Source organism: Cinclus cinclus, chromosome 1 (assembly GCF_963662255.1).
Source record: "Cinclus cinclus chromosome 1, bCinCin1.1, whole genome shotgun sequence".
In the NCBI taxonomy this organism is placed as follows: domain Eukaryota; kingdom Metazoa; phylum Chordata; class Aves; order Passeriformes; family Cinclidae; genus Cinclus; species Cinclus cinclus.
The window spans coordinates 7,744,739-7,759,205 of record NC_085046.1 but is presented as its reverse complement, the minus strand read 5'-3'; the positions used below and the strand labels follow the sequence as shown (position 1 = coordinate 7,759,205).

The 14,467-nt window shown below is 39.9% G+C and overlaps 1 protein-coding gene across 1 annotated transcript in view; it reads right to left on the bottom strand.

Annotated features, from left to right (window-relative positions):
- RBM33 (RNA binding motif protein 33) overlaps positions 1-14,467 on the bottom strand; it is a 102,185-nt gene that overhangs the window by 13,999 nt on the left and 73,719 nt on the right. Inside the window, exons 15-16 of the mRNA XM_062506408.1 lie at positions 5,589-5,789; positions 4,017-4,205 (exon numbers count right to left, since the gene is read on the bottom strand). Coding sequence (XP_062362392.1) covers positions 4,017-4,205; positions 5,589-5,789 — 390 coding nt within the window. The remainder of the gene's footprint in view (positions 1-4,016; positions 4,206-5,588; positions 5,790-14,467) is intronic.

The window sequence follows — 14,467 nt, the reverse complement described above, 5'->3', positions numbered from 1 at the left end:
TCAAAGTACACCTACAATCCTAACAGCGTCGTGACCTCTGATACACAACAGTGAATCTTTCCTTTTTTCTCTTTTTTTAAGCATCAGAATTTATGACCTTAAATCTTCACAAACACTGAGATCTTGCACTGATGTTTTATGTTTGCATCTATCTGATACAAGAAAACATAAGTAAAGATGGTGATGATGATGATGATGATGAAATCCCTCCACAGAACAATTCCCTCAGTACTCAAATTATCTGGAGATCTACAAAACAGTCTACACCTGCCACCATCCTAAAAAAACCTCAATTCATCTGAGGGTGGCAATAACTAGCTGAACACAACTCTCTTTATACAGTATAAACATTAAACCTGGATTCAAGAGCACAAAACAAAACAAAAACAACAACAACAAAAAAAAAATAAAAGTGCTATTTCTCATGACGTTTGCAACTTATTAGTAATCTACTTTATCAAGTGGTTCTGGATGGATGTGCACTGAATCCAGCCACTGCTCCACCACTGTCCTCAGGAGGCTGCAGCTTAGTGATGTGCTCAGAAATCTTCTGTACTTTCCAACACTTTGGAATACATAATTTTACTTATAACACGTAATTATTTTAGAATCAGCAATGAGATTTTAGTACAGGTAGATTGTTTGCTTCTGAAAGCTTATCCTCTCCAGAAAGATTATGACAGCAGAAGTGTTATGCTGGAAGGAAGCACTTCTGCTAATTTCATCATGTTTGAGTTGCAAAAGGCAGCTATAATGAAGGGGATGCTCCTGGAGCCCAAAAGATTTTCTTATATTCAATGTCAAGAGAATCTAATGGTATTTTCTTTTTCTGTGTTAATAACAGAGCACCTTTAGTGAAGCAGGGATGAGAATTAAAGAGTTTTCAGTGATTAGGCAAAGGTATTTCAAAGGTTACACATGGAAAAAGATGATTTTCTCTATTTCTAGGGTATGGGATGGGGAAAATGCCAAATTTCCCACTTCTGCTCCAAGTTTCCCCCATCCCGTCTTAGGCATGCCCAGTTATTCCCAAGATGTGCCTCTCAGAACACAGCAATGAAACCTGATGGCAAAGCTTGGAGCACTGAACATCATAAACTGAGGGAAGTTTTTAACTTCCCTTCCCAAGGTTTGTGCAATGTACTTGTACCTCGAATGATACTGACAAGAAAAACCTAAAAGCAAAACCCCAAGCCTTTTGGACCCAGAAAAGTAATCTCTTCCTGTTAACTCCATTGATAGATTACAGACTTTTCCCACAACTTAAAACTGTTATTCCAGCACAGATCCACTTTCTGAGGAAAGACACACACACACAGGATGATCACACTGTAACAAATTCAGGATATTTGGAAACAAGAGCTGGTGTGGGATCAGCTTTCTTACAGATGCCCCAGCATGAAAGGTGAAGATTAAGCAGAGGTCCTCTACCAGGTGGGACAAGTGCTTGTGGTCTGCTCTTGTCAAAGAGCAAGGAGACCCTTGGAAGTTTCTTCCTCCTCTCTGCAGCTCTCAGTGCAGCCACTCCCACATTCACATCCCAACTGCAGCAGAAATTGATACAGGAGATACTCGGATTTCTGAGCTGTGTTTGCACCTGCTTTGAAGCAAGGTGCTTGTTTAACATCATAAATGTATGCCCCACAGTTTGTGAATCCTTACCTTTAGCCAGAGATCTGGGGGTTGGATATGTGTCATTTCAAGACACTATCCAGGTATGAAGGAAACACCTTCTTTTTTGATTTAAATTTCCTTTACAATTGCAAAAAAAAAATAAGCATGAGTTGAACACACTTGTTTCCCCTGGAGACAAATAAAATGAAAGATCTTGATCTCAAAAGAGTTCAGTTCCATAAGGAAAATTTTGGTGGATATAGTCAACAGATGAGGACAGGATATTCTACATCATAAAGACTGAGTCACATAGAACTGACTCACCTTTCCCTCCTCTTACGATTTCTTCAGCTCCATCAGACACCAGCTAAAAATCAGGGCCACCTTGCCCGATTTAAACAAAAGCAGCTAGAATTTCACACCTTGTTATTTTCTCAAACTGCCATCTCCCCAAATCCCTCCTATTTCAGTCCATCAAGCTGCAACCCTTCACCTTAGAGGACCAGAGCTCTGCACTACCCAAGATCTGTTTGCTCTGGTCCCTGTCTCACACACACACTGTCCTCACACAGGAACCCCCTACACCTGCATGGAAAGAGCCCTTCCAGCCACTACTGGCCTCTCTTCAGCAGCTCACTTCAGCACTCCTCCATGCAAAATCCCTTACATGAAACTCTATTAAAGGAAGAATGAGGAAATACTTGAGTATCCCTTTGCTATCAGAGCCTCATGACCCTCCCAGCTGCAGGGGAATTTGTACAGCACTGAGCACAAACAACAGTTAAAACATTAATTCACAGCCAGGAGAAAATCCACTAGTGTACTTCAGGATATTGACCTCTTTAAAAATCTAGCACCACCCATATAAAACTAATTGTTGTGGATAGCAGCAATGCAGATTTTCAAACACTGTTTTCCATTTTTGTCCTCCAAGTCACTTAAAATTAGCACAAGAGCATTCTGCATCATTAGCTAAATTCAAGCATCTTGTTCAAGTACTACTTCTAGATTTCTTGCAAGATGAAAACGGATGATGATTCAGAAAGCATAATTTCCAAAGGTACAGTTGATGCTGCTGCAACAATATAAGTTCTGGAGGGCATAGATATGCATCAAATCCCACTAGAAAATTAGTCATTGTTTTTTCTCCTGTAAGTACATCCTTCTAAATTGGCCTGTGACATTGAATTGAGAGACCGGGATTTGGAGTCTGCTATGAAACAGCAAGTACTGAATAAATTTTTTAGCACATTCTCAGTAACTTCTCTCAATTCTGAGATTTCCTTGCAGGGCTTTTATTAATCTCCTCCTAATATTCTCATGCAAGATTTAGCAAGTAAACACTGAATAAATGTGCTTTGGAACTGTATGAATAATTTCCAAGAGTACTAGAGAACATGAAGGCACAAAGTATTTTGCGAGGGTAGTTTTGCTTTCCCAAACAAATTAAACCTCTCTGAATTGATGACGTAAATAATTCAGCATTATTCCATTTACTAAATTAAGAACAAGTGAGGCAGAGTGTTCATCTTTAGGAGAGCAGTGTGTTTTGCAACAGAGATGATCCCAGTAATAAAGAAGTCTCACAGAGCACCTCCCAATTCATGCATTGCATTTGTCTGTAAATGCTGTTCCTGTCAAAAGGAAAAAAATTTCTCACCTGTATTTTTCATTATTCATTGACTGATATTTTTAAATGCAGTAACAATAAGCCAGACAGGGCCTCCTAAGCCTTTCACTGCTTTGAAAACCTCCAGCCTTCCTCAAGTCAAATCTGACACATTGGTTCCAGGAGGCAGTTTGTGAACAGAAGCTGCACAGCAGATACAACAGTGTGTGCATGACATAACCTTGCTCACAGGTCCCTACCAAAGAGAACCTTCTAAAAAATTAAGGATCAATAAAATCCTCCAAAGAAGACTGTGTTTTCATCTGAAAAAGTAGAGGATGTTACACAGAATTAAATGTCTGCTGGGTCACTAGGTGCTTGTACCCCAGGACTGCAGTGACAGGAAAAGGTAAATGTCAAAAAGGAGAGTAGGTGCAAGTCAACAATAAACAAAGACAGCACCCAAAATACATTTGCTTTGATATGACCATCTGGCTTCAACAACTTCAGAGAATGGACAGGCTTGTATTGCCTAAGAGAATAACATAGCACAGGAATTCCAAAAATGAAGGAGAATTTTGCAGCAGGAATGTGATGGCTAGCAAAATCCTACCATGCCTCCTGTGCTGCAATATCATCACGTGCTTGTCTTTGCTACCAGCTTGTGTGGGTGGGGGTGCCTTCAAACATAAATTGCCAATAAACACGCGTTGTGTTTAGTGTCAGGGAATTAATTGAGCTTTCCGGAATGAAAGCCTTTTGGCACAAAAATGATAAACCAAGGTTGACCTACCTGAATGGGTCCCACTGACATCAGCAGGTTTTTCAGTTGGACATCAGTAGTTGATGAAGAAAGCCCTTCAACTGACACAATACAGGGCTGAGGTTTGCACTCCACCACTCGCAGGTTCTGTTTATTTGGCATCAAGCGTCCTCGGCCCATCTGGCCTGCTACTCCTCTGCCTCTGCCGTGCATAATGACCTGCCAACAACAAAGTAACAGTATTTTGATTTACTTACCCACTGACTCTGCTTGCTGCACTTGACAGAGGATATAAAAGTTGGCTGTTTACTTGAAGACTTGATTAAAGTACATGTTGATTTAAAACACCTTGTTGCTGTTTGCCAATTTGAAAGGCCACTTATTAACATATTCATCCACTGCTTATACAAACCTCTTTTGGCAGGATAAGTTATATATTGACTTACATATACTGCATTCATCCTAGAAGCCTCAGCTCTATCACAAATTGATAAATCAAGCAGTGGATGATCTCAGACAAAAATACATAGCCTGGTTTTCAGCACTGATCACATCAGCAGCATGTGTTCAGCTCCCACATTTTGAGTCTGGACAAAAAACCCCAACAGGTGGTCCCTCTCCTTTATCTATTCTTAACCCACAGTTAAATTTGATGCACTCACAAGATCAGCAAAGTGCTTCAAGCCCCTTCAATCCCTACTGCTACCAACTCTTGGTATGTTGCCAGAATGGAGTTTTATTCGCATAAGGCTAAATAACTTTAAAGTAATTTTTTTCATTCCTCTCCAAGGAGAGGAATTTTGCAGCAGGAAATGCATGGATTTAATTCTTGCAAATTAAAATGTTGAAGAGTTAAGAGTGGAAAAATAACAATGAAACAGAGTAACAAACATTAAACAGAGTTAACACAGCACTGAGTCAACATTCAACAGAGTTTCTTGATTCCTACTTGGAAAGCCTATGATGGGCAATAACTTTTCATACCCTTCAACAAGACTTTATCCTTACATGAAGCAGGAAGATTAGAACTAATAACTTAAAAGCCAAAATGCCAGCTACTTCCAAGGACTGTGCCAGCTTGCAAATGCCGAGAAGGCACACACTGCTGCCCCCTGACCCTTCCCTGCCTCCGACCAGTGCATGATCAGTGCAAAAATCAAGATAGAAGATCAACAACTGTTTTGAGTGATACCAACTTTGGGGATCCAGCAAAGAGCATCCTGAAACAGTTGCTGTGTGCTCCTACGTATGCAGGAAACAGCTAAAATAAAATCTTAAACACAACTTCAACAAGCCACTTGGCTTTAAAGCCAGAAAGCACGCTGGTTACCATCCCCTCCAGTAGCTGTCTCAGGACACTTGCACTTCCCTAGGGAGGGCTGAGCTGGCCAGAATGCCAGCAGATGAAGCAACCTGCAGGCATAGCCAGTCTGTGCTGGATATAAACAAGTCTCTCTAGATTAAAAGCTTTATATGCAATTATGCATCTCCTGGGTCATGCAGCCCTGCGCTAGCAATTGACAAACAGAATGCTGGTTATTAATAGAGTAACACAGCTAGACAGTGAAACTTTTGGCAGCAATATGCATCTAAAAAAATCACCTTTTTAGGCTGATGGATTCCCTGGATGTTTTTGACTCCTTGAGGAACTGGTGAATGGATCTGTGCCTGCTGCTGCTGTTGGTGCTGCTGCATTCCCTTTGTCAATGTGACCTTCCGCACTGGCTGCTGTTTCGGCTCCGGGGGTTGCTGAGGCCGCTGGGGTTGGCCCTCTGGGTGAAAAAAGCCAGCATCCTCTCCCCCCTGCTGAAATCAACAACACAACAGCGGCTCAGTGTCCAGGCACTGCACACCCTCACCCTGAGCAGACTCCTGCCACATCGCAGCTCCTTCAGAGAGCGCCCAGGGCTTTGTCTGCTACAACAAACTGGTGGCTGTGGCAGGCGCGTGCAAAGGCTCAGCCTGGAAATGGCACTTCAGCCTAAAATAAATCCGTGCTATGTGAAGAATAGTTTACTTTGTTCAGGCTTTCTTATAATTACAACGGTCAATCTTTTCATATCTGTCATCACAATGTCTTTTCATATACAAAGGAACAAGATGTTTTCACTCCTCTTTTCAAATCATTCTTCCTTCCAGGTTACATGTGAACTATGCTGTGTGTTATTATCTTGTTACTTTTTTTTTAATACAAAGAGAGACATATACATTGCAGAAGGAGGAGCAAAGAACTGTGGAGGCTGGAAGATCAGGCAAATGCTCTCTTCATCTTTAAATCTCCAACCTCCCTTTAATTAAAAACTGGTATTTATTTTGAAGTGCATACTCATTCTGCCAACTTCTATACCAACACTGTTTAAGCAGTCCCCTTCCTCAGACACTGTACTTGGAACAGTTCCTCAAGGTGTTTTTTTGTTTGCCTTACAAAGCTCTTATTATATGTGTTTGTAATCCTGAACACAGTGAAAGGCCATCTCAGCGTCTCTCTCTCTCCAAGATAACTCTTGCCATTATATGTCATGGTGCAATCAGGCACAGTAAAACCACGAGCTTAAAGCACTGAGAGAGAAATTATTCCCTTCTACTGCCTCTACCCAAACAGTTCAGGCTTTTTTCTACAAACAGGTGATTCTTGAATTTGTGTCTGCCTGTCCAGATTAGATCAATCACTGAAAATTCCACAGAGCAAGAACCAGCAGAGTCTGACAAAAGATCAGGTACTTTTCCATCTACAATGTGCATCATATTATTGCATGGTTTCAACAGCAGTATCTATCTATACTTTGACAGGACTTCAACTTTAGACCTCAAATACTAGAGAACATTTTATCTGCAGGGGGAAGGCTTTGACTTCCTAACCAACCTCTGGTAACCCCAGAAAAGCTCTCAAATAGAATGCACATCTAAGGGGAAAAAAGTAAAATATGAAAGCACCTTTATTTACACAGGGTTTTCTTTTCCCCTTCCCTTAAATATTCACAAGCTAAAACTTATTTTGCATCTGTATGTAACACATCACAAACCAGAGGATTTCATGCTAACTGGCACATTTCTTGTAGATAAGGAGACAAAACACAAGGATACAGAAGGAACAGGCTTATGGTCTAACAGCAAGATTACTTTCATAGAGAATACAAATTACTATCCACAAATTATATATATATTAAATATATATAGTATACACTACATATAACATATATTATATAAAATATATATAATGTATACTAGATATAATATATAATATATAAGCATATATTTTATATATAACTATACTATATGTAATAAATATAGCATACACTAATATATATTACACTCTCTACATTAAAGAAAAGCAAGAGAAACACATAGTGAAGACTGGTTTCTAAGCCCCAGCTAAGATTTAAAGCAAGGCCTCTGCATTATAAAGTATATGCAGGCCACAACTTCTCAAGAACTCAAGTATTTCAAACACCATGATAAATGAGTTTCAAACCTCCTTGCACTACAACTCAAAAGCACAATCTGTCACAGGGAAAATCCTAAAGCTCATCATGGTATTTGTCCACAGTGTCCAAAACAAGAAAGCAACAGAAATCTGCATCTGTCTTTTCCACCTCTAGTCACAAACAGGTTTTTTTCTCTACTGAACTGAATGGCACCAAGTCTACACTGAAAGTTTTGTATATAAACCTTGGAGAGCAGCAATTAGTGAGAAATTATAAAGCCGTCCCTTCAGTTTCTTTTCAATTTGTGTTCAAAAGCAAGAGCAATCCTGAAAAACCCAAACATATGCACAAAACCTTAATAGCATTAAATCCTCCTCATTTTAGTATTAATTCTGATATCAGCATCACCATAAGCTCTATGCCTTGATCAGATAATTTCTTCTATTCAACCCTACAGCAACGGGAAGATGATGAAGCTAAAAGGAACAAAAATATTCTAGGAGGAATTTAAACGCAATAACTGGGAGTTAAAATCTAATCTGTGCTAAATGACTTCTGTGAGAACCATAAATATTTGCAACCACTTCTTTCCAAACCAAAAAACGATTCCAGCACATCCGAAGAGCATCTGAGAGCAAAGCCCTCAGGTACAAAACACATCCAACATGCTCATTACTGAAACTTCAAAAGCAAACAATCATTTCACATAAAAGCCTAGGATGGCCAACAACCACCCAATATTCAACTACCAAGCTCAATTATCACCAAATAAAACTGTATAAACTGAACAGAGAACTGTAACAGAGTCAAAGGCATTAGCACACAACATTGGTTTGCACTGATGAAAAATCTGATGGGGTTTGTTCCCTGCTGTGGTCTCAAATGCCACCATTGGTCTTTGCTGCTACGAAGATGCTTCTGCAAGAGTCTGAAAAGGTGGAAAGCTCTGAACTTTTTAATGAATTGATCCATTTCAGAAATAAGAAAACCTACAGAAAACAATAAAGAAAGGATTTAGAACAAGCTTTGCTCGTTCTTGCAAAAAGAAGGAAAGGAAAGGCAACTGGATCAATCCCTTCTTTTTATATTACTGCTCTGAACATTTACCGGTTTTGAGTGTGTCAAAGAGGGGAAGCAAGAGACAAAACTGCAGCACTGCTTCTCAAGAGAGGTCTGTGAGTCAGTGACATGGTGCTCCAGGCCTAACAGAGCAGAGCAAGTCAGCAATCAGCAAGACATTTGTTCCCGTTCCAGGCAGCCTGGCTCCAACTGAAGATAAAACCTGGTGGTTTTCTTAAGAAATAAAAACCAAACGTGACTGCTAAGTAACATGTGCCAACAAGCAAAACTACACAGAAGAAGCATTTTAGCAGCGTTTATAATTTTTAACTGGTTAACGACGCAACAGTGCAAGGACAAACACAGTCTGAGCCAAAGTGAACAACATATGCAGTAACATGTAGTGGCAAATTACTCTCACCACCACCATCATTCTTTAAACTTCCATGCAAGACAACAGCAAGTGGCTTTTCCAGGCACAACAATTACAAACCAAGTCAACCAAAACACCTGAAAAGAGCTTTTTAACTTCTGGACTTAAAGCTACAAAACCTCAGAACACCACTGACAGGTCACATGCTCACAGGAGGACACCGACACTTTGGAGGGAAGGACATACAGTTGTAAAGATGACTGTACATATGCTGACTCCTGATGTTCCCTTGTGAGCTGTACAAAGAACTGGCACCTGAACACACAGTAAATTGCAGGTAAATCCATTGAAGCTGTACTGCAGTAGCTACCCCAAATGACACCTACATCAGAGAAGCTAAACTTCTAACATCTCCTCTACTTCAAATGTCTCAGGTCTAGCTCATCTTAAATCAACTTTTGCTTTTCCTAAAGACAATTTCTGTGTTATTATTTTTCATCAGCTTACATCACTGCCCTCCCCAAATTTCAATATGCAACAACAGAGGGAGGTATTAAAATTTTAAGCCTTCCCATGTCAAAATTTTCTTTCCAAGACTATTTTACAATGAACAGGGCTGTACTAATTTTTTCAGAGATGCACCTATTCATCATCATAGCCTGTCTCACATAATTTGATGTACAAAATGCTGAGCCCAGGTAGAACACCTCAGTCAGCCACAGAGACCCGGGATTGACTGATACAAGCTCTGATTTTATACTTCAAATTCCCTATGAAGTCCTGTGCAGAAAATAAAAGTTCATTCTTTGTCTGCAAATCAATGAAGGAAGAATGCTTTCTTCTTACTGTCTATTCCTTAATTTCTAGATTACAAATCACCCAGAGCTTTGAGCTCCAAATTTCCAAGTCTTACAAAGGTCTGCATTCCTAAGATCTGGCCAGGAAAGAGTTCTCCTAAAGAAACTTTTCCATTATTCAATTAAAGCTGGAGTAATGAAAATGCCGTTTTTTAAGTTGCAGGAGTTCTGTTCGGGGGAAACTATAAAAAGTATTTTTCAAATTTCAAGTACTGAAAGATTATGAGCAGTGCCAAAACAGGTTAATTTCAAATACTGTGTATATATAAACAAAGCTCAAAAGATCGAGGTAGAAGGATTTGATTTACATGGTGAATGTTTTTCAAAACTCTGCTCTGGAAGAACCTGCAGTTTGACCTGAAACTAGACAAGCAAAAAGAACTGATGCCATTCAATGGCCATGACTTTTAGAACCATTTCACTGATACCTATTGAGGCTGTTTTTCATCAGCCTTTCACTATACAGATCTATATATAGTCAGTGCTATGTTTTGAGCAACACAGAAAGAATTCTGTCAAATATTAGATCACAAATCTTCTAAAAGTAGAATTTGATGAAGGATTGCTTGAATTTAGCAAGCTGGAGCCCTCTGTCATAATCATTATGACAGTTTTATGATGAAGATGAAGTTTATTTGCCACCAACATTAGCAGGACAAATTTATTTATAACAAATGCTTTAAAAATGTGCTGATAAAAATGCCTATTGATACTGTCAGAGCTGCTTGCAATTTGACAGATCAAATCTTATTTTCATTCTTAAACCCCATGAAGGAATGGTATCACCAACTTGCATTCTGTAGTGAGCAAATTGATTAATCCCCTTCTATAGAAATCTCAACTCTTGATTACACCTATCAGACGTTAAGCAGCATTATTCTAGAGTGACAACACTTGACAAATTCCCAAACCATTTTTCTCAGCCTTTGTGGCCCTGCTAGCTTGTATTAACCCTGATGAAAAATTAATTTTCCTTATCTTCTGCTAAACCCCAAAATCCAAATCCGCCAAACTGGCAACTCTTTCTGTAAAGGTATTATGAAAACCTCTAAAAGATTAATTGCATGTCTTCAGGTGACATTAAATTAATTTCTGTACTCGTGACAGACATTTGATACTCCGTACTGAGAGGACAGATAACATTGTCAGGATACACAGAAGGACAGTGGTGCAGTGTCCCAGGGCAGCCTCTTATGAATTCTCCTTTCGATAAGGCCATACTTCACTGTCATTGGCACTGTTAGTGATCTTGCAGCCCACAGACCTCACTGCACAGGTTTCTATTAACTACCACAATGCTGTGTCTATCCATGTAATCTTTGTAAAGCTAAATCAAAATTGTCCAATAGCAAAGGGATGCGCATGCTGGATAAGGGAGTAAATAAACTCCGGCTGATTTATGTAAAAATAACAGAGAAGTAAAACATTGTCAGCTTTTCTGAGATGCACTGCAACTCAAATTCTCTGTAGTATGATGAAGACTTAAATCTTGTAGGGAAATTCAGTCAAAAACTGTGCTGTGATTGATTTCTTGTAAGAAAGGAGAAACCCCTCATCTGTTTAAGTCAATATTTCTAGAAATTAGTACCTTAAAAGTATCACAGTAATTGGAGCAGGAAAGCATCCTTTCAGTTATTAAATTCATCCTTACTTTCAGGACAAGAGAAATGACTATTCATGAGCTATATAGGTTTTCATAGGAAAATTTGTATTTACTGATACTGCAACTGACTGTAGCAGAACAGACATCTACAAAGACAGCTGCAATCCCCACAAAACAAAGAGAAAGAAATGTAAAGCAAAACCCACATAGAACAGCAGTGACTTTCCTCTAATATATACGAGTATTTTTTCACTAAAGTTATCAGGAACATGTATTAAAAGCAAACCCCTAATAATGAGCTATTCCTCTTTGACTGCTCCTCCAAATGCTTTACCTCTTTGATACAGCTGGCTGACAGACTGGGGCCCTGGGAATAGGAAGCCTAATCACTTGCCAAATATCCCACAACCCAGTGACATGACCAAGCACTGTTTCTGAACAGTTGACTATCTGTTTTCAATCTGTCAAATACCAATGAGAAACACCTGGAGACCTTTTATCTTTTTTTCTCCCAGGCCTTCTAGGACCTTTAAAAGGTTATTTTGGCTTTTTTTTTTTTTTTTTTTTTTTTTTAAGAATAGCAGTAGTTAAGAAAACTGCTCTCCCATCAGGCTAGAAAATACCACTCTATCAATAGACAACTCATCATTAACAACTGGTTTAAGACATATTAACAGGTTAGTTTTGACTCAAAGTACACACAGCAAAAAGCTACATCTGACTACAAAAGTGATGAAAGAGCCAAATCATTCCCAGTTCACACCAGAGAAAAAGACTTCTGATGCTGGTCAGTGATTTAGGGGTCATTTTTCCCAGCCTAAAATTTTTGTATAGGCCAAACTTAAACCAAGCAAGAGCACCCAGACTAAGCAATAAATAAAATGCAGAAACAGTTCCCTTCCTGTGGTAAGAAGACACTGCTTCAGCAAGCCACGATGTGATGAGTATCTTCTGTGCCCAATAGTGTATGAAAAGTCAGAACAGCAAGAGGAAAATGTCTTGCAGAAAAATTCCATTTAATTCCATGTATTAACACAATTCTTAACTGAAGTATCTCCTCATCCACCTGAAAGGAGAACTAAGGCACGGAGAACGACTGGCCAAAGAGAATCCCAGCCATACCCATGCTGCATAAAGTTTCACTGGGAGTGACAAAAGCACAGCTTGAATCATGTTGAATGACTGCTGAATCACAACTACATGTTTTTCAGTTAAACCACTTACCCACTCATTATGAAAAAAATAAAAACTGTATGTCAAACCTACAGCAAAATCAAGGTTTTGGAATGGACATGTCTAATACTCCCAGAAATGCCTTCATTTTTATGTGTTGTCTGCAAGATAGATAGTGTAGATACACAATGTTTTAAGCAAAGCTTCCTGGTTAGTTTTTCACATGCTGGTCTGGTTTTTGTATAGAGAATTTTAGCAAAAACTGCAGAGAAAGACCAAGACAAAGAAACTCCTGTTGGAAAATATCAGCAATACAAAACTTGTGACGGCCCAAAGCTCCTGGAAGAGCATTTCCCAGCTGGGCACCAGCTATGGCATATGCAGTACTGGCTTTCTTCAAAAACCTGTGCAACTAGAACTTCCCTTCCTGTGCCGTGCCTGACCTTTCTAGTTCATGTTCCTTGAAGCTTAAAACTACTGGCAAGTCAAACCCCTCTTGTGTCCTGCCTGAAGCTTCTTGTAAGTCTTAATGAAGACAATCCCCACTCCCTCCCACCCTCAAAACAATCCTGACTGAAGAGTCAAACCTCTACACTAAAGGCCTATTCCAAGTGGTCCAACTTTTCAACAGAGGGATGTGAGTTCCCAAAATATTAAACTGTGCAGCTCTGCAAGCTTGCCTCCCAACTTAAGAGACCGCATTTTCATATGAAATCTGACTCTTTGTAAAGCACTTCAGTGGTGTCACAGCTGTCTTTATCAGGAAACTGGGCTCCAAGATACTCTGTAACCCCAACATCCTACAGATACATATTCTGCACTGTAACATTTATGATGGCAGAGGAACTCTCCTTTGAGACTTAACAGGAGTGACAACCAACAAACCCTCTGTTTTCTGGGTGTTCAGGAGCGAGCTGTATTCTTCAACATATAATTTAAAAGTCTTCTGAGGAAAAGGAGAAACCTGTTCTGCAGTCTGCAATAGAAAATACTTTACTGCACTTTAGATTCAAGCTATCCATAGCAAAGTCAGATTCAATTTAGGTAAATATCTCTTCCCCCTTTCACACATTTTATGAGAAACCCATAAAATGAATTATCTGTGTCTGGTTTGGCTATCACCTTAATTCTCACTTGCTAGGTGTGCCCACACATGGCCCTTTATTTCCTTTTCCCAGTAATCAAATATGCCCTAAAGAGTACAGCACAGTGCACCTCCTGACCCCAGTCCATGAACAGTCTGTCTCTATAGGGACCATCCTCACGGGAAGTCTGGGAGGACACAGTTTACTCCTCATTTTCAAATGCTCCTGCCATGGTCAGGGACACCTTCCACTAGACCAGGTTGTTCAAAGCCCCATCCAATCTGGCCTTGGACACTTCCAGGATGGGGCATTCACAGCTTCTCTGGGCAGTTCTTCATCATGATCACAGGAAAAAGTTTCTTCCTAATATGCAGTGCAAATCTACCCTTCTTCAGTGTGAAGTCATTCCCCTTGTCCTATCACTCCATGCCGTGGTAAAAGGTCCCTATTGAGCTCTCTTGCAGCCCCTTTAGGAAGGTTCTATGAGGTTTCCTGGGAGCCTTCTCTTCTCCAGGCAGAGCAGCCCCAACTTTCTGAGCCTGTCTTTAGAGGGGAGATGCTTCAGTCCCCCTTACCAACTCTGTGGACTCCCCTGGACACATTTCAACAGTTTCTCACAATTAAGAAATTGATATCCATTTGTAAAATATTTCTAGAGTGAAATCTTCCAGGCTGTGGCAGGCAGAGTCCTTCTTCAACAGCATTTACATTAATGCTGCTTCAGAGGTCTTGCCCATTTTGCCATTCTACCTGGGCACTCAGACATGGCTCCTGCAGCTCCCAGCACTCCTAGTGAGCACTGTCCATGACTCCTTCAAACCGTGGGATACAAATAAACACCAAAGACACTCTCCCATTTCTTAAAAAGTTACAGGACTGTACAAGGGTAGGGGAAAGGGCTTCCTC